At 35.3% G+C, this 17,456-nt stretch overlaps 3 protein-coding genes across 4 annotated transcripts in view; 2 read left to right on the top strand and 1 right to left on the bottom strand.

The window, feature by feature from the left end:
- Nucleotides 1-489: 489 nt before the first annotated feature.
- Nucleotides 490-3,566, top strand: Eif3g1 (eukaryotic translation initiation factor 3 subunit g1). Of its 2 annotated transcripts, XM_071697931.1 has the most exons (4): nucleotides 490-647; nucleotides 1,173-1,247; nucleotides 1,773-2,225; nucleotides 2,526-3,566. In XM_071697931.1, the coding sequence occupies exons 2-4, from the start codon at nucleotides 1,226-1,228 to the stop codon at nucleotides 2,936-2,938; spliced, it is 888 nt and encodes a 295-aa protein (XP_071554032.1). In that variant the 5' UTR covers nucleotides 490-647; nucleotides 1,173-1,225; the 3' UTR covers nucleotides 2,939-3,566. The 2 variants fall into 2 exon arrangements, with proteins under 2 accessions (XP_071554032.1, XP_071554034.1); XM_071697933.1 differs by lacking the exon at nucleotides 1,173-1,247 and having other exon boundaries at nucleotides 498-647.
- Nucleotides 3,567-3,721: 155 nt separating this feature from the next.
- Nucleotides 3,722-17,456, bottom strand: part of Dbx (homeobox protein Dbx) — a 38,136-nt gene continuing 24,401 nt past the window's right edge. Inside the window, exon 4 of the mRNA XM_071697927.1 lies at nucleotides 3,722-4,839. Within this exon, the coding sequence (XP_071554028.1) occupies nucleotides 4,597-4,839 (243 nt within the window). The 3' untranslated portion in view covers nucleotides 3,722-4,596. The remainder of the gene's footprint in view (nucleotides 4,840-17,456) is intronic.
- LOC139768090 (leukotriene A-4 hydrolase-like) lies at nucleotides 11,299-16,303 on the top strand. The gene is made up of 11 exons (XM_071697926.1): nucleotides 11,299-11,868; nucleotides 12,286-12,398; nucleotides 12,477-12,625; nucleotides 12,712-12,823; nucleotides 12,896-12,964; nucleotides 13,217-13,505; nucleotides 14,037-14,338; nucleotides 14,517-14,783; nucleotides 14,872-15,161; nucleotides 15,234-15,498; nucleotides 15,637-16,303. The coding sequence occupies exons 1-10, from the start codon at nucleotides 11,820-11,822 to the stop codon at nucleotides 15,469-15,471; spliced, it is 1,878 nt and encodes a 625-aa protein (XP_071554027.1). The 5' UTR covers nucleotides 11,299-11,819; the 3' UTR covers nucleotides 15,472-15,498; nucleotides 15,637-16,303.

The raw sequence follows: 17,456 nt of genomic DNA, 5'->3' as shown, positions 1-17,456 counted from the left end.
TTTAATATAATCATTATTTAATATAAAAATTAATATTATTTAATATACTTTTTGGTAATTATTTAGTTTAGGGGCCTCATCTCAAATATCGATGTAATTATGCTCAATCGACGCGTTTTTGCACGAAACGAAAGAATCTGGCAGAAAAAAGTGTCGCTCTGCCTCGCGACGCGAGATATTAAACGTTAAAGTTGACAGGAATCAGGTTATGGCGAGATATTAAACGCGTCGATTGAGCATAATTACATCGATATTTGAGGTGAGGCCCCTAAACTAAATAATTACCATAATAAATATAATTATATTTATTATTACTATATTGAAGTAATTACTGCTATTTCGTCTACAACCGCTTTTGGACAACTGTGCTACGGTCCTATTGGCTGCTGGACTCATGTCGTATTCATACGAACCGACCCATCCCTTCATTCCGTCATATTTCATGGCGCCGATGTCTCCGCGTGCGAGGTTTCAGAACTCGATATCCAATATTCGAAGACGTCGCGGCATCGTGCTCCTCCATTTTGATTTTCCACATGGACGTGTAGACGTTTTATCGGCGGTTTGCGCTTTATTTCGCTGCATCTCGTTGTGACCTGTTTTACGATCTGGATCGTCTGTCTGCCGCAAGCTATCTAATTCCTACGGTAAGACATCCAACGACAAATTTACTCCTCCGACGCGGCGTTTTCTTTTCTCTCTCTCACTTTGATATTTCCCGAACATATATCGAGTTTAACATGCAGGGTTAGCTGTATCGACGATAGCGTGACATGTGATCTTTTATCTCGACTCTTTCGTAGATTTTACGGCCTTGTTTATCGAATATAATTACCTTATTAACAATTAAATGAAGCGTGAACGCGCAATTAGAAATCTTCGATCGCCCGTGCATTATAAAATAGGTTAGGTTAGGCGGTTCACATCTTACAACACAAGCAGCCCTGATCTGTTACTATTTTATTTTTTACATTTGCAACGTCAATGTAATAACTACATTTAAAAACTACTTTTAAAAAGTATTGTTAGCCGAGTTTTTTAATCGACTGATATTCAACTATAATTTAATAGACTTGGCCTGTAAAGAAACGTCTCCGAAATGTATCATCATACTTTTAACATGCTGGAAGGGGGATAGAGTACCGTATAATTTTGTATATAATTTGTTTCAGCGTTTCTGTACATTTTCTGGCTCTAATAGAGTTTCGTTTATTATAAAAATAAGATGACTGACAAATCTTTAACGGGTTAAGTATAATATTTAGGTGCTTATATCAATGCAAATAATGTGTAAAACATCAATTATATCTTGTAGAATGTTTCATTTCAAAGTACCGAAATTTTTAAGATAAGTGCATTTGGACATTACTTTCAAAACTACTTCGAATAATTCAAGTGATTCCTTGTCAAATTTCAGGATACAATTCTATTATATAATTTATTATTCTATAATTTTATATGCTGCGTACTTAATATATGTATATGTATTATATTCTCTGATTCTTCAAATGTTTTTTAAAATTACATAAAATGTAAACACAGAATTCTATCCTTTAGGAATTGTAGATCATTTTAAATTTAACGTAGATTTTAAGCTGCCTTTATAATTGCAGATAAATGAACACACGGAGCAGGATAAATTCAAATACAATATTTTTATGGAGAATTGCCTAAATATTTTAAAACCTGATGTTTGCACATATTGCACGTTTATATGCTTTAAAACTAGTACGCGTACATATTTAAATATTGTAATATTGTACAACTTGCAGAAATGCCGGTTGCGCAAAATGAAGTCAAGTCCAGCTGGGCTGATGAAGTTGAAGAGGAGGGAGGAGCGTTGCCCGCGCCGTCGGAAGTCTACGAGAATGGTTTCAAAATTCTCACCGAATACAAGTACAATCAAGACAACAAGAAGGTCAAGGTTGTACGCTATTATAAAATAGAGCGGCGTATAGTGTCGAAAACGATTGCGGCGCGTAAGAATTGGGCAAAGTTCGGCGATTCTGCTGACGACAGGCCGGGACCCAATCCAGCTACCACTGTCATCGGTGAAGATGTCTTCATGCAATTCATATCCAGCAAAGAGGAGGAGAACAAGGTCGAGGAGGACTCCCTGGATAAATTGAAAAGCATGGGCGACAAGGGAGTGGTCAAGTGCCGTAACTGCAACGGCGATCACTGGACGTCCAAGTGTCCGTACAAAGATACTGTTCTCGCTGGTGGTAAGTTATGTTGCGGAAGTCAATTGATATAAATACAAAATTTACATTTATGTACATGCTCAATTCGACTCTTGGTTAGAGCGTTGATTGGCCGATGAGGGCAATGAGTAGTATTTTTGTTGAATTTGTTTATAAACCCGGTCAGCGTGGCCAGACGCTCGCGAGAAAGTGCGTTTGCCCGCGCGCGGCTGGTTAGTGCGGTGCCGGGCTTACCGTCTTGACAGGGACACCACAATGTAAATTAATGATATGTTATTTATTTTGCAAAATATTATAACTTTGCTAAAATTCTCTCTTCAGGAAAAGTACCAGACGACAAGAAGCCTCTCGTTAATACGGGAGTACCCGGTGCAATAGCTGAACTTAAACCACAGGGTGGCAAGTACGTGCCGCCTGGTATGCGCGACGGCGGCAACAAACGCGGCGACTCGATGCAGATGCAGAGACGCGACGACACGACCGCCATACGTATTTCCAATCTCTCGCAGAGCACCACGGATGCGGATCTGGACGAGCTTGTGAAGCCGTTCGGTTCCGTAGTGAAGCAGTTCCTCGCCAAAGAGAAGCTCTCCAATCTCTGCAAGGGTTTCGCATATGTACACTTCAAGCACAGGGCCGATGCCGCGAGAGCGATCGCCACTCTGGATGGTTACGGTTACGATCATCTCATCCTGAGCGTCGAGTGGTCGAAACCACAAGTTCAAAATAATTGAAGCGATTCGAAGCATACAATAGGTGCGGATAGAAATGTGAAATTAGTTTGATTACAACTGAAGAGAATCCCTATGACAAACAATTTGTACGTAAATCTATGTACATTCTTATGATATCAGAAATAGAAAGACAATTAGTGGTCTATATTCGTCTCATTTAATTCTAAATGTGAAAGTCGGATTTTCATTCAGATATACATTTATTTAATGTAATAATAGTATCAATAGTGTTTAGTATCATGTAATCGTGACATGAAAATTTCTGTTTATTACATTTAGCGTTAAATGTATGGCGCGAATACAGACCACGAATCCTATCTTTATTTTATATTTTATGCACTTAAGTATGTAAGTATATAAATATGTAAATGTATAATGTACACATATATTTACTAATTAAATTCATAGTAAATATATAGCAAAAAAATATAGACATAGTAAACAGGGAAGCTTATTCTTTGTTATAATTTTATTATCTTTGTTTCTGATATTGCAATGTACTTCTAAATCTATTAATTCAAAGCTACTCTGTTTACTCGTGTGAAAAATGATTACATCAATAGTATCATACTTTGTATCCCGAAAATCTTAATCTCGATTGAAAAATATATTGTAAATTCTTACGTGACTCGCGAATTGATTTCCTTAACTCCCATGCTCTTAATCACGGACTTTTAAGAAAATGTAGAAAAATGGAAATCATTAATAAAATCCACCGAATCGGGATGAAACGATGATGAGTCGGATCTGAAACTTCATTCATACCTATTGACAATACAAAAATCGCTTAGCATAGACAGTTTTATTTCAATATATTACATAGATTATGTTGAATCACAATGAATGTAATTACATTTGGATTTGGCCGCGCGGCCGCATTATGAGTGGGCTTAGGTACATATTTCCAGAATCGAAATGTTACGTCTAATACAACCTTACACAATGGCTTATAGAAGACTCCTCAAAGGTACATCCATCGCGCTAATTACAATATAATACATCGGTCTTATTTTTCATTCTTATCCTTCATTTGTCGTTCGTATTTCCTGTTTGCTCGGGATCAGTTTGCGACGACACGTGTTGTTATCAAATAATAAAGCCACAACTCGTGTAACTCGGGGAGGAGGAAGGGGGAAGTATTGAGGACAAACCGATGACCGCTAGACAATTGAAGATTATCGTTGAAAATTGTGAACGAGACGAAACATCACAATGAATCTAGGACACCCTGTAACAGCCCGATTATCCGCGAATATACAATCGCCAATAAAGATCAGCCAGCTGAAAAAAAAATTATTCGATTAAAATTAGCGAAACTAAAATTAACAGTCGTCTCTCTTTCGGACTTGCTTAGCAATATTTATCTCGCACGCTTCTCGATGTAAAATAGATCGCGAGAAGAGATGCATTATTCTCCACAACGGTAGTAAAATTGATATTAGAATTGCAATGACGTACGAGTGAGAAACAAATTCAGTTAAAAATTCCGAATTAATTTCCGCGATTTTTCCAAGTGCCCGTCAAATCTGCGTTTCGCTTAAATCTGTTTTTTTTTCTTGGTCCGGCCGGTAGCCTACTTGGTTCGCGGATTAAGAAAATTGTCGTCACTTGTCGTCGGAGGACGAACGGGGGATGCTGTGTCCAAGCGGCGAGCTTTATCACGTGACATTGATCTCCTCGTCCTCCTCGTTCTCCGTTTGCTCCTCGGGCCTCTGCGGGCTCGTGAGTGGGCTCACGTCACTCAGGTCCATCCTCGGTCGATCCCCGTCGGCGTCGCTCAGATCCGGATTGGGGTTGTTCTTGTTCGGTAACGTCTGCTCGCGCGAGCCGCCGGTCGCCAGCAGCTCTCGCTCCTTGCTGTTCCGCCACTTCATGCGCCGATTTTGAAACCAGATCTTCACCTGCAAATGCAACCCCGATTACCAATTTGCAATGAAAATCGCAGACGTCTGAATTGTTTGAAAGAGAGAAACATATCTCATTTTTTTACAGAATTTTATTCCGCTTTTATTATCTTTGATCTATATTGTATGACTATCATTTGTACATGTCCGGTTAAATTATCAAATACTTTTCATTTACGTCCATTTGTGTCTAATGTCTTTATGTCTTCTTTCCGTCATCTAGCTGCCGTAAAATATATAATTCAAATTTTGACAAAATCCATTATATCTGTAATTCATATATAGAATTCCATTTATAATTTTAAGTCTCCACAAAGTCCGTTTTAAACTATAATTTAGTCTATAAAATCTATAATTTTGTCTTTAGATCTGTAATTCGTTTTAGAGTTTTATTTATAATTTTAGATGCGGCATTTTTTTAGATATGCGTGTAGGTACTTTGATATATACATACATATATTTTTCTTTTTTTTCTGATTCTTAAATGTTTTTCGTCTCTCTACACGTTTATAAAGTTAAAATTCTATCTTCAATTCTGACACGAATTATACCGAACGGACTTGATACGAAATATTTGAAGAATCAAAATACACAGCATGTAAAATTATAAATAGAAATTCTATCTGGACTTTAACACGAATTACAGATCGTTTAAAGCGGATTCTCACTTTAACCGATTTATAATTAGCGTTAGGTTTTACAGAATAAAATTCTATTTACAATTTTATACGTCTCATGTATTTTAATATATATATATATTCCGCGCTGAATTCCGACACGAATCATAGAAACAGGTTCAATAACTCAACTTCAACATTTTCATCAAACTAAATTCAACAATCGCCACAATATCATTCTTAAAATGTATAACGTCCCCATTTACGTTTAATCCACGAGATTTTTCCGGCACACTTACACCGCGTGAGCTCCAGAGAGGATTGCTTTTACGAAACGACACACGTATCTTGTACGGCACATCAGAGGGCCTGTGTATGTAATCGAGGAAGAGGGAAACGGTTACTTTCCCGCATTAAGGAACCGCTGAACGCAGGCCAACGTCAAACGCACACCGTGGCACCCCCGAAAGTCTCTCGCCCACCCTTGTTTCCCGTCCGCTACGCCGCCCCGTAGCCGCCCCATTAGCCACTTTATTATACGCGTTCTACCTTGAGCGAATCGTTGACCCCGGGTTGCGCGGATTGATCTACCTAAACTGCTTTCCGAATTTTCATTCGCCGCCACCGCCACCGCCGCCGCCGCCGCCGCGGTGATGGTGTGCACTTGACACCATCACGGACCCACCACCTTCGGGGGGTCCGCGCTCGCTCACACGAATATACAATACTTCGCGCTGCCCCTGATTGATGCCGCGGGACGTGGATGTTCGATAATTCGCAGACGGTTTTATTCGCCGAACGTCAGGTACGGAAGCCACTTCCGTTTAAAAGCTATTGCAAATCCGCTCGTTTTGGTTGTGCTTTTCGCGCTTCTTCGTTCTTCTCCCCGAAGCCAGAATACGGAATCATCAGAAGGGGCGATAATATTTCATGCCGGGGGTATATAGGTGAGGGTTGCCCAAATCTTATTACTTAGGGGAGAGTTGCCCCCAAATCGTACCACTTCAGATATTTCCTGTTATATTTCTCATTTGGTACTAATTTGTAAGTTAATATTGGAAATTGTAGCTTGACGTTTAAAACACCTTTATTACGTTTAATCTTTCGCTAAGAACAAATTAATTTATTAGAAGCCTTCTTATGACATAATGTGAAAGGTATTTAAGCAACCAGTTTAATTAAATAATTATGTTAGTCACAAAATTATAAATAATATGATAAACAAATGAGCGTGAATTGCCAAATTCTATTAGTACGATTTAAAATACATGATCTATTTTATAAAAATATTGATTTAATTTTTATAAAAGATTCAATATTTATTTCTATTTTAATTGCAATATATATATATATAAAATAAAGGTAAAACGTTTGACAATAAATATATTTTTATAAAAACACGAAAAAAATATTTTTTTATAGGAAATACAGGAAAACTGCATTGTTAAATTATCATCAGCTACAAAAGTTACATTAATCGTATCTGATTTTTATAAATGTTTGTGTAACGCACAAAATAAGATCTAAGAATAAGATAATCTGGGAATTTTTTGTCTATATTACTTGTTGCTCATTTATTTCACATTAAATACTATTTTATATTCAATATTCAGTAATGAGATGAAGCACAATTTATGTGATCAATACGCATTAGGCAATTCCCTTCTACGTTTTATAAAGAAAAAAAAAATATATATATATATATATATATATATATATATATATATAGAAAAGAGAAAAACTTCCAGAGTATATATGTATAAAGATTTATCGCGAGATTATATCCTGAAAAGTATATTAGCCACATCTTGTAAGTCCACTTTAGGCAATTTAGAATTCGCGTTGTTTCAGAATTCTATTGATAAATTTATATATTTTGATGTATGTGTTTTCATGTATTTTAATATATGTTCGTAATTCAATTCTTTAAAAAGATTTTTCGCGTTATACGGCGCGTAAAATAATAAATACAATTTTTCTGAGTTTTAACGCGAATTATGGATCGTTTAAAGTGGGCTCGAAATAAATTCATTACGTGGAAAATCGAGAGTAGCTGAATAACGCACTTAAAAATCAGATTGCGTCATGTGTTATAAGTAATTTTATTTAATATCATACGCATTTCCAATTATCTCTGCAAATTAATTAAAAATGTCATTTCTATAAATGGAGAACTGTGGAGAGCGCCCGAATGTCTCGTCCCGTAACATCGGGGGCACGATCTTCTACGATCGGGCGAGGGGATGGTGAGCGATTAGACGGGCGAGGGGATGAAGAGCGTATCGGTCGCTCTTTCGTCGCGCATAATTTATAACGTATAAAATAACGTGTTCTCGACATTCAAAAATATTATTTTTTTTTCCCCCGGAGTGTTTCACGCGCCGGCGGACGATGGGCCGCGGGATGAAACGCACGAATTAAAATTTTCGACACTTTGGCAACGTATATCTTATTCGGCGCACGCAACGCATTCGGCCGGGCGCGGTGCGTGCGTTTGACACCGCGCACCATCATTAATACCGACCCTCGACCTAGAGAGATTGAAATTTAATGTAATTTATTATTTTTTAATATATCCCATGAAAACGTTTTACGCGGATATTTTTGATGCACGCATCCCCGCCACCCCCGGCCGTCCTTCCCGGTCACTCTCGAGGGAGGAGGCAGGCGTGTGCGTTTGACACCGCGCGAGCTAAAACGGGTTTTGACGCGTTAATGTGTTTTTCCGCTTCATAGCGAGATCGGCCGGGGGGATCGGCCGCATTGAGAAAGGAGTCACGGCCATGGAGCGCGCTCGTCGAGCAGACTTGTTTACACGAAACGCCATTCAAAGCGCGGACGGCCGCGATCATAATCGCATCGTTAATCGCCAAGCTCTGTAATAAAGGCAGCTTTCATTCCGCCCGCTTGAAACAGCGCGATTCATCCGCGTTTAATTATCATTATTAATTAGGTATATACGTATATGTACGCGCGCCCGTTGACCGTTCAAGCGCTACCGCGCGATGTCGGATATAGAGAGCTTCTAATAAAGAGTAATTATTGTAATATCTGCAGTAATTACTCTTTATTAGACTCTTGTAACGTAACTGGGTGGAAAATATCAGAATCCCGACGTGACGATGAGTGAGAAATTTTATTGATATTGTTATAACAATAAAATTCTCATAATATTATTATTTTAACTGTAAAATCCTGCGGATCGTAAAATAAAGGTTTTAAGAAAAACATGGTTTATTATGTTAAAGTATTGTTAATTAAAAAAGCATGGTTTATTATTAAAACATTAAAAGAAAATAAAAGAAAACGGGTGTATGTGTAAAGCAATTGAGGGGGTTGCTTGTGAAATTACAAAGTTTTTACTACGATCGCGATATCTATTTCTTACGAATTAAGATCGTCATGTTGACCGCGAATCATTACGGGAGGACCGCTCGTTAAGTGCCAAAACACGTAATAAAATCATTAACATAAACGTATTCGTACCGCGCGATATACGTCCCGGCATCATTAGAGACCTCAACGCGACACTAATAATTCTATCAATTACATGATTCGTTTTATCGGTGTAACGCGCTGACTCGCCGCTCGCCCAATTGCGTGTCAATAATATTTGTAGCATTTATACCTAACGCTTGTAATATTGCAGAATACGCGTTTAACCAGAAGTCAATCACAGTTCACACGCACGTAGTGCCGAAATCAATTCATCGCGAATTACGGTGAATTTGATTGTAGTTGCTGATAGAAATCCGGCTGATAGAAATCCGACCGACGAAATTTCATAACAAATATTAAATTTCACAGTGGCAAGAGATAAAGAAATCTTATATATATGATACAAGTATTATACAACGTAGAGGATATATAAACAATTTATGCGCTGAATGAGTCGTTATTATTTCAATGTTTCCACTTTTTAATTACAAAATATCTTGATAATCCTCAAATTAAATTACCATTAAAATATAAAATTCATGTGAATCTGAATTCAACATCTCGTCATATTTTTCTGTATCTAAAATTTAATTTGCGAGAATTTTCAACCTCTACACAATCATAAATATTAATGATAAAATTATAACCAATTTAGCACGAGTCATTGAATTTGATAGTTGCTGACAGAAATTCAAGTACCGGTGAAATTTCGTAACAAATATTAAATGTCACATTAGCGGTAACAGATAGATCTTGTTATATGAATATTAATATAAAAAAATATACCTATATAAATTGTACTTACTATTCCGACGTTGCTAATTTTTTATTCTAAAAATGTTAGCTCTTGAGATTCTCAAATCAAATTGTTAAAAAATCAAGCCATTAATCAAAACTCAAATTTAAAATGCCTTAGAAATAAAAAAAAAATTAAAAGAAGTAAAGCCTTTTGAAAAGGTTAAAAATTTAAAAGGATAGAATCCTGTTTAATGTGAGTTCAATTTGCCAGACATCTGATCGTTTATGTTTATGTTTATGCAGTTTGGAACTTACAGCTGTTTTGTCTATTCTATACTTTAATTAACAGACCATGTTGTAAAACGTGTGAAAAATAAAGCAGGGGAAGAGAAGGGTCAAATTCAGCTTACGAAATATTGCGAAAGTTGCACCCGTATTTCTCAATATAAATATCAAAGAATAATCGGTAAAATTATTATAAAATTATTTTACAAAGTGTTAAAAAGTTTTCTTGACCGCTATACAGTTTATAGCTGACCTTGTGTTTGCAATCAGACGGACAGCGCTGCAGCGTGACTCCTGCCGGCAGGAAGCATGCTATAACATACCTTACTGTCGCCCAGGGGAGCACGGTCCATTTCAATGCATAAGTAATAATCCAATATTTATATTCAATTAATTGACTACTAATAGTAGACATACTACTAACATTCTTATTGAATTAATAGCATTTTTTAGAGAAACAATTTTTCAGAGTATCCTGTTTTATAAAACGGAAACTTTAACCAATTATAAATCGTTATGCGGAAATTGCACGCATCTATATAATACTTTATATAAAAACAATAAATTTTACAACATCTATCAACATATAATTTCAAATTGTGTGCACGTATTATGTGTATATATATGAATTGCAGGATTGAGTAATGTGCAGAGCAACGAAGAGTAACGTATCAACCTTTTGTTAGTAATTAATTAACTTGTGATGCATTTTGAATAAAATATTTGACATTTACTTTATTATGTTAAATATTTCATGTCCATTAATATATGTGTGCGCATATCTCGCCAAGTCCAGTGTTTATTTTTTTAAGCATCAATATGATATCACATGGCTCTTCGCCGACTGTAACTCCCACACGAGTAACGACACTGGCGCGGTGGTAGTGGCTCTTTACCCAAAGGATTGAAAACTTAACGGGGAAGTTAACTGTGTTCGTTGCATGTGGACGGACACGAGAAATATCTTTTTTATCGCCTATTCATTCGCTTTCTGTCATAGGCGCCCTTACAACTTTTTTTCGAGGGGGGGAGAGGGCAGAGTGCTAATATACTTAGGGGTACCATTTTTGTTCAAGTTGTGAAAGACTGAAAGTTAAGAAATAAGATATTTAATTTGGCATGAATTATAAAAATTTTACCAATTATAAGTATTTATTTGAAAAAAACGTTGAAATATAATTATTCGGAAAAGGCAAATTTCAAATTTCTTGAATTTCTTAACTTCCAGGGAGTTGATTAATCTTGAAACGGGGTAAAAATTACAAATAAAATCCTACATACGCTCTAGTAAATTTCATAATAACCCTCAGAAGATAAAATACCATTTATCGATCGAAGATGATCATTCAAAAAAGAAAACAGTTCTCAATGTTTCCATGCATATGGAATTTTTCGATTTATATAAAGCTCTGCCAGACAAAGGTATTTTTAAATAATATTTGTTAAAGAAATATTCATGCAGATTTTTACTCCTGTATAAATTAAAAAAAAAAGTTATCTGATTGTCAATCATAAAATTATTCTAAATCGAAAAAATTAAAATAAAGAGAGGGCATATGTCCCTCTTTGCTGCCACTCATACTATTTGCCTGTTTAGAATAAAGGAAATATGTATCTGAGTATTAAAAATAGAAAAAAAGACGAGCTAGAGAAAATATGATTAAAGTAAATAAGTTCCGAAGTATGTGACAGTTTTATTTACTAAATTTAACTAATTCGAATATGTTTATGTGAGAAAAGTCACACAGTCACTTTGACGTTCTAATAAACAGAATATATCGCTAGACAAAAGAAGGTGAGGGAAGTTAAGAGCAATACTGTGCCCTTGTGCGGCCAGTTTAGACATACAGTTCTATTATCGCAAGTCGATTGAAGAGGCTACAACGTGACTCTCCTAAAATGGATTTGTTCGACGCTGCAAGAGATCCACACTCATTTGCGATACCAGGTATTTTATTTGATTACTTAATTAGCTACGTAAAAATATTAAAAATACTTTAAACTTACTTATTTACTTTTTTCTTAAAGAAAATACAATAAAATAAGAAAGTGCGGAATTCATAGATGTTTGAAATCAAAATTGCTACATATATACTTGATTCTATAGTAACGTACAAGTTTTCAAAATTTTAGATTATTATCTCACAGTTTTTATTAACTGACAACATTCTGCGCATCTTCTTATAAATGCACGAAATATAATGTATCTACTATCTAGCATAAAGGTCTGAAAATTGTTTGCATTTTGCAAATAATATATCACACGCAATTACTATAATAATTCTTAGTCGTGTATTTACTCATTACATTTATATATCATTATTTATTACTTATATTTCTTTATTTTTATCTTCCTAATTATAAGAATTGGCACGTGTAACCGATATCCATTTAGAATTGACAGTGGATTTCGATCGAAAAGTTCTTACAGGAACAACGATTTTGACTATAACAAGGCAACCTTCAATTAATCAGATAGTAAGTAGACATTTCCTTTCATATCGAGTAAAAATTTTGACTATGGGTTTATTAATATGTAATATCGAATAATTATAGATTTTAGATAGCCTCGGACTTAAAATAATACGTGTCACAAACCGGTATGGAACAGATTTACATCATCATGTACAATATAATCCTGCTTTTGGAAGTTCATTGTGCGTAAATTTACCACTAGCTATTGGTTATACTACTAAGGCTACTAGGTAAATATAAGATATTTTTAAAGAAATATATTTACTAAAAGTTATTGATGTAAGAATTGAATATACCCATAATACGATATTTTCAGTTGTATAATTCGAATTGAATATGAAACAACTCCATACTCATCTGCATTATATTGGCTAACACCTAAGCAAACTGCCCATGGTAGATATCCCTTTCTACTGTCTAAGAACAAGGTAAGCAACAAAGCCAAACAAAGATTTTCTTTTAAATAAATATAGAGTATATAAATGTCTATATTCTTTCAGCTAATATACGCTAGAACATGGTTTCCTTGCCAGGACACCCCGGCCGTCAAATTTACGTACTCTGCTAAGGTATAAGAATTTAAACACAGGTGGTATTTCTATTCTTCTAGCATTTATTCATTTACATAAAATCGATGACATTCGATTAATTATTATTGACATTATTGATAAAAGTAATATTAACGAGGAAATGGACTGCATTAGTAAAAAAGAAATTAAATGTTTTAAAAAATAAATGCCTATATTTTCTTAGAAACTGCTTCAGTTAAACTAAAATAAAATATATATTTAATTTTTATATACGTATATTTTATTTTTTAGATTTGGGTACAAAAACCTTATACAGTTCTAATGTCCGCCCTTTCGCAACGTATAGAAAGAGGTTTTAAGGGGGCACGAGATGCACATGTATTCCGTCAAGAGAACCCGGTACCATCTTATGCGGTGGTTATTGCTGTGGGTTCATTATGGACAAGAAGATTTAATGAAAGAATAAGTATATTTTCCGAAGAAGAAAACATTTTTCAGAGTACTTATATCAAAAATTTACCTGTGATTGAAGAGATGTTGCGATATGCCGAACGTTATTTATGTGGACCTTATCTCTGGGGTAAAATATTGACTAGATTTTTTAATGTTATTTATTTAAATTCAATTAAATTTAAATTTCTTTAAATTTTTTAAAATCATTTTAATATGCTTATTTAAATTTATGCGTATAATGAATTTTTTGTGCATTATCACACTGCAAACCCAAGTGTGTTAATTTTAATTGAAGCTCTTCATACACATTTCTTGCCGTTTTAAATCATGCCATTTAACACGATGGAACATATTAACTTTTAATTTTATACGATTATGTGTGTTCAATGACGTAATTCAACACATAAAGCGTGTTAAAAGAGCTTCAGTCAAATGTGTCATTTTTACGGCCAGTTTCAACGTCGATTAACTGTAATCTTTAATTAAACTCACTCTTCATCTCTTTTTAAGGGGGACAGTTAGATTAGGTAGAAACAGATGAAAAGTGAGTTTAATCGAAGGTTACAGAAGATTAGACGTTTTCTGTGTAAAATAACGCACTTGGATTTGCAATCTTTCTTTTGTTCTTTTGTTATTATGTTTAAAATAATGTCTCTAGATAAATACGATATATGCCTGCTTCCACCAAGTATCGCCGATTTCGAAATAGAATGTCCATGCGTGACATTTATTTCACCGTTTCTAATTCGCGGAGATCGTTCTTATGTCTGTAATTCGCTAGCTCGGAACATCTCACAGAGCTGGGCAGGAAATTTAGTTACGTGTGAGAATTATAAGCATTTGTGGTTAAATAAGAGTTTTAGCCTTTTTATTTCCAGAAAAATTAAACGCCACGTTTTGTATCATGCAAGGATAGATGTTTATCTTCAAAAAGAAGGATTACAAAATATGAATAGTTTGGTAAGATTATAATATCTTAGTTATTACTTTGACTAGGTAAAGAAATAAAGTATAATAAATAATGTCACCAATTGATAATATATTACATTGTATGCAGTATGCACTATAAACACACACCCAATTTCTGAATTCTTACTAGATTATTTTCTCATATTGTATTGTGTAAATTGTATTGTAGTTTCAAAAACCCAAAAATGTCTGGGATACCCAAAAGTATCTAAGATGCTTATTACCCAATTTGGAATATTCGTCACCTGACACAGCCACTAAATATGTGCCTTACGAGAGGGGATATTTTCTCTTATGTCATCTAGAGAATATATTAGGAGGAGCCAGAATATTCCAACAATTTCTTCGATCTTATTTTAATGTTTTTGCGTTTAGAAGTATTAATACTGCTGTTTTTAAAACACACTTGTATCAACAATTTTCTAACAGTGTGGCGGTAACGTCCTTTTTATACATACAAACTACAGTTTCATCACTATTTATATGTTTAGCATTAAAAATCATGACTTCCATGTTGATTTCAGATATTAGATGGTGTTGAATGGGACTCGTGGTTCAGTAACATTTTTTCTATACCTATCATGCCGGAATTATCGGGAACGTCCGCGTGGGAAGACGGGTGTTTCACATTAGTTGAAAGATGGATCAATTGGGATAATTATAATGAACTTCCTGTGACAGCAGACGAGATCAACCTTTGTGACGTTCAGAAAATAATATTATTAAAATATCTATATTCTTTTCATAAGAGTCTGACCATAATAAAACTGAAGTCTTTCAACAATCGCTTCTTTACCCAAAATGTAGAAATAAGGTAAATATGCATATTTTCTCATTCAAATTGATTCACAATTCCTTATAATCGTAAAGCGCACGTATTTCGCAGGTTTCTTTGGATCCTATTGTGCATTAAAGTTCGATGGACTGACAAACTTCATCTAGCTTTGGACTTTGCTACTGAACATTGTTCGCCAAATTACGCATGTCCTATATTTCAACATTTGTACGAATGGGAAGAAAAGCGTCTAATAATGATTGAAGAGTATAATGGAAATCAGGAAAAGATGCTGTATAAAACCCAAAAAAAAATATTCAAAATTATATATCCAAATGTATTTTTGTAACAATTAGCCTGATTTTGTTTTTAATGGGTAAATCATTAATAACTGTAATATATAATTCTTTTACTATATGAAGAAGACTCTTAAAAAATGTAGAAATATTTATGAAACTAATTTGGTAGAGACAAATTTCTATACTTCGCGTTTGTTTCATTTTCTGAGTTGCAGAGCCAACGATAGGAAATAACTGGATTTGGACTTGGAACGATGATGCTTGATGACAATTCCTATTGAATCGTCGAATAATATTTAAATTTGTAAAAGTAAATATATCTCTTATATACAGAGTATCATGTAATTAATGTATGCACTGAGAGAAAAATCCAGGTCTAAATGATCGGACAATTCGTTCGAAAATTAACAAACGGACAATCCGACACTTTCAATCGGAATAATTAAAAGGTCGATCAATTATCAATAATATCCGGCTATCATTGATTGGACATTATTCTAATCTTGATCGGCTTTTTATAATTCCGATTAAAAGTATCGGATTATCCAGTTATCCAGTCCAATTTTTGAACGAATTGTCCGATTATTTATTTCTTTGAGTGTACAGAAATAACATGTAATTATATTAGTAGTGTAATTCATTGTATTAAACATAAATGTATCAGCATAAATCTTTAAACTCCATTTTTCTCACAATAGACTACGTATTACTTCAACTAAAATGTCAGATCTTGACAAAGAGATCGAATCCTATAGATATACGATATATAGATATATCCTATAGATATATCCTTGCATCATCTTTTTGCACACTTTAAATTTAATTCCAAAAAATGTTCAAACTCTATAATAATAAAATTATAGCGTTTTTTTCCGCCTCTCATATTTTTATCTTTTCTCGCACAGCTCCTTTTCCTCCAAAATCTCTGCGAGAGAAAAAAATCGATCTTTCGACAAAGCGTGTATCAGTGAAAAGTGGTGGTGGACGGTCCGTAGAGTTCAGGGTTCTTCTCTCTCTCTTCCGCTGCATCGTTAAACAACGCCGTAGATAAATTAACAAACGGCGGTACGGTACGACGGGTAATTATGCGTCGAACGCCAAAAGGTGAGAAAGTTATATTCGCCGCGACGAATTAATTCACCTATACTCGCCCTGCAAATTTTCATACGGCGGGATGTATGCGCTTGACACCATGTAGACCCTAACGATCTGACGCGCTAATACACTCTTTAGCTCTAGGGTGTTACCCACGAGAGAGACCGTGCCCCGTTTACTGACCATTTACTACCTCCAGAATCGTGCGAGAATGTGTGTGTGCACGTGCGCGCGCGCGCGCGCACGTGTGGGTGCGTGTGTTAGGTATATTAACGTAAGCGACGCGTGTAGAGTTTTAGAATATTTAACCCCTTCCTGTCTAAAGGTGGTAATTAATGTATTTGCCAAATAAGCTTTGAAACCTTCCCACGCTGCGATTGCACGTTAAATTATCCTTAAACGATGCAATGTACTTCGCTCCCGCGGTGGTAATTTTATATTAATAAAAAGGGAATTTAGAATCGTCCGATGTTTAAGAGAACCATGAGCAGGCAACTAATCTCTTGCAGATGTTGAAATTAAGGAGCGTAATTTTTTCCCTTAAATGTTAGTTCATCTCTGGAATCTCCTTTCTGTTATAACGCAAAGTTACCTCCGCAGCAGCGAGTAACTCTAATCTATTTTTAAGAATTACAGTAAAATCAACTGTATATATACTCATAACAGATAGTACCTAAATAAAATTATGAAATTGGCTCCTTCCTCGATGAGGATGGACGAAGGGTTCCTCTATCGAATTGACATAAGGGTGCGAAAATTTTAATCGCAACGTCCATGGGGTGCTGCTAAATTCGACAAGCAAAGGATGCGTGACGGAGCTTCGAAAAACTCGCCGCGGCCGCGAATTTTCCCTACCATCTCGCGCCGGTGTCGCGGGAAGCGAGATTAAGCACGCGGGGAGGATGAAATCGGACAGGGCGACGAAATCGGTAAAGCGGCG

The sequence above is a fragment of the Temnothorax nylanderi genome, unplaced genomic scaffold, assembly GCF_030848795.1.
Source record: "Temnothorax nylanderi isolate EJ_2023f unplaced genomic scaffold, tnyl_v1.0 TNYL_tig0014_pilon, whole genome shotgun sequence".
NCBI lineage: Eukaryota > Metazoa > Arthropoda > Insecta > Hymenoptera > Formicidae > Temnothorax > Temnothorax nylanderi.
This window is presented reverse-complemented; position numbering and strand designations above follow the sequence as displayed.

What these genes read in the sequence shown, in the direction of transcription:
- LOC139768090 (XM_071697926.1), top strand. Translation starts at nt 11,820, where the DNA reads ATGGATTTGTTCGACGCTGCAAGAGATCCACACTCATTTGCGATACCA. An exon ending in ACACTCATTTGCGATACCAG is followed by an intron (nt 11,869 to 12,285) that starts GTATTTTATTTG and finishes CCTAATTATAAG; the next exon opens with AATTGGCACGTGTAACCGAT. An exon ending in TACAAAATATGAATAGTTTG is followed by an intron (nt 14,339 to 14,516) that starts GTAAGATTATAA and finishes ATTGTATTGTAG; the next exon opens with TTTCAAAAACCCAAAAATGT.
- Eif3g1 (XM_071697931.1), top strand. Translation starts at nt 1,226, where the DNA reads ATGACTGACAAATCTTTAACGG. An exon ending in GACTGACAAATCTTTAACGG is followed by an intron (nt 1,248 to 1,772) that starts GTTAAGTATAAT and finishes TACAACTTGCAG; the next exon opens with AAATGCCGGTTGCGCAAAAT. An exon ending in AGATACTGTTCTCGCTGGTG is followed by an intron (nt 2,226 to 2,525) that starts GTAAGTTATGTT and finishes TTCTCTCTTCAG; the next exon opens with GAAAAGTACCAGACGACAAG.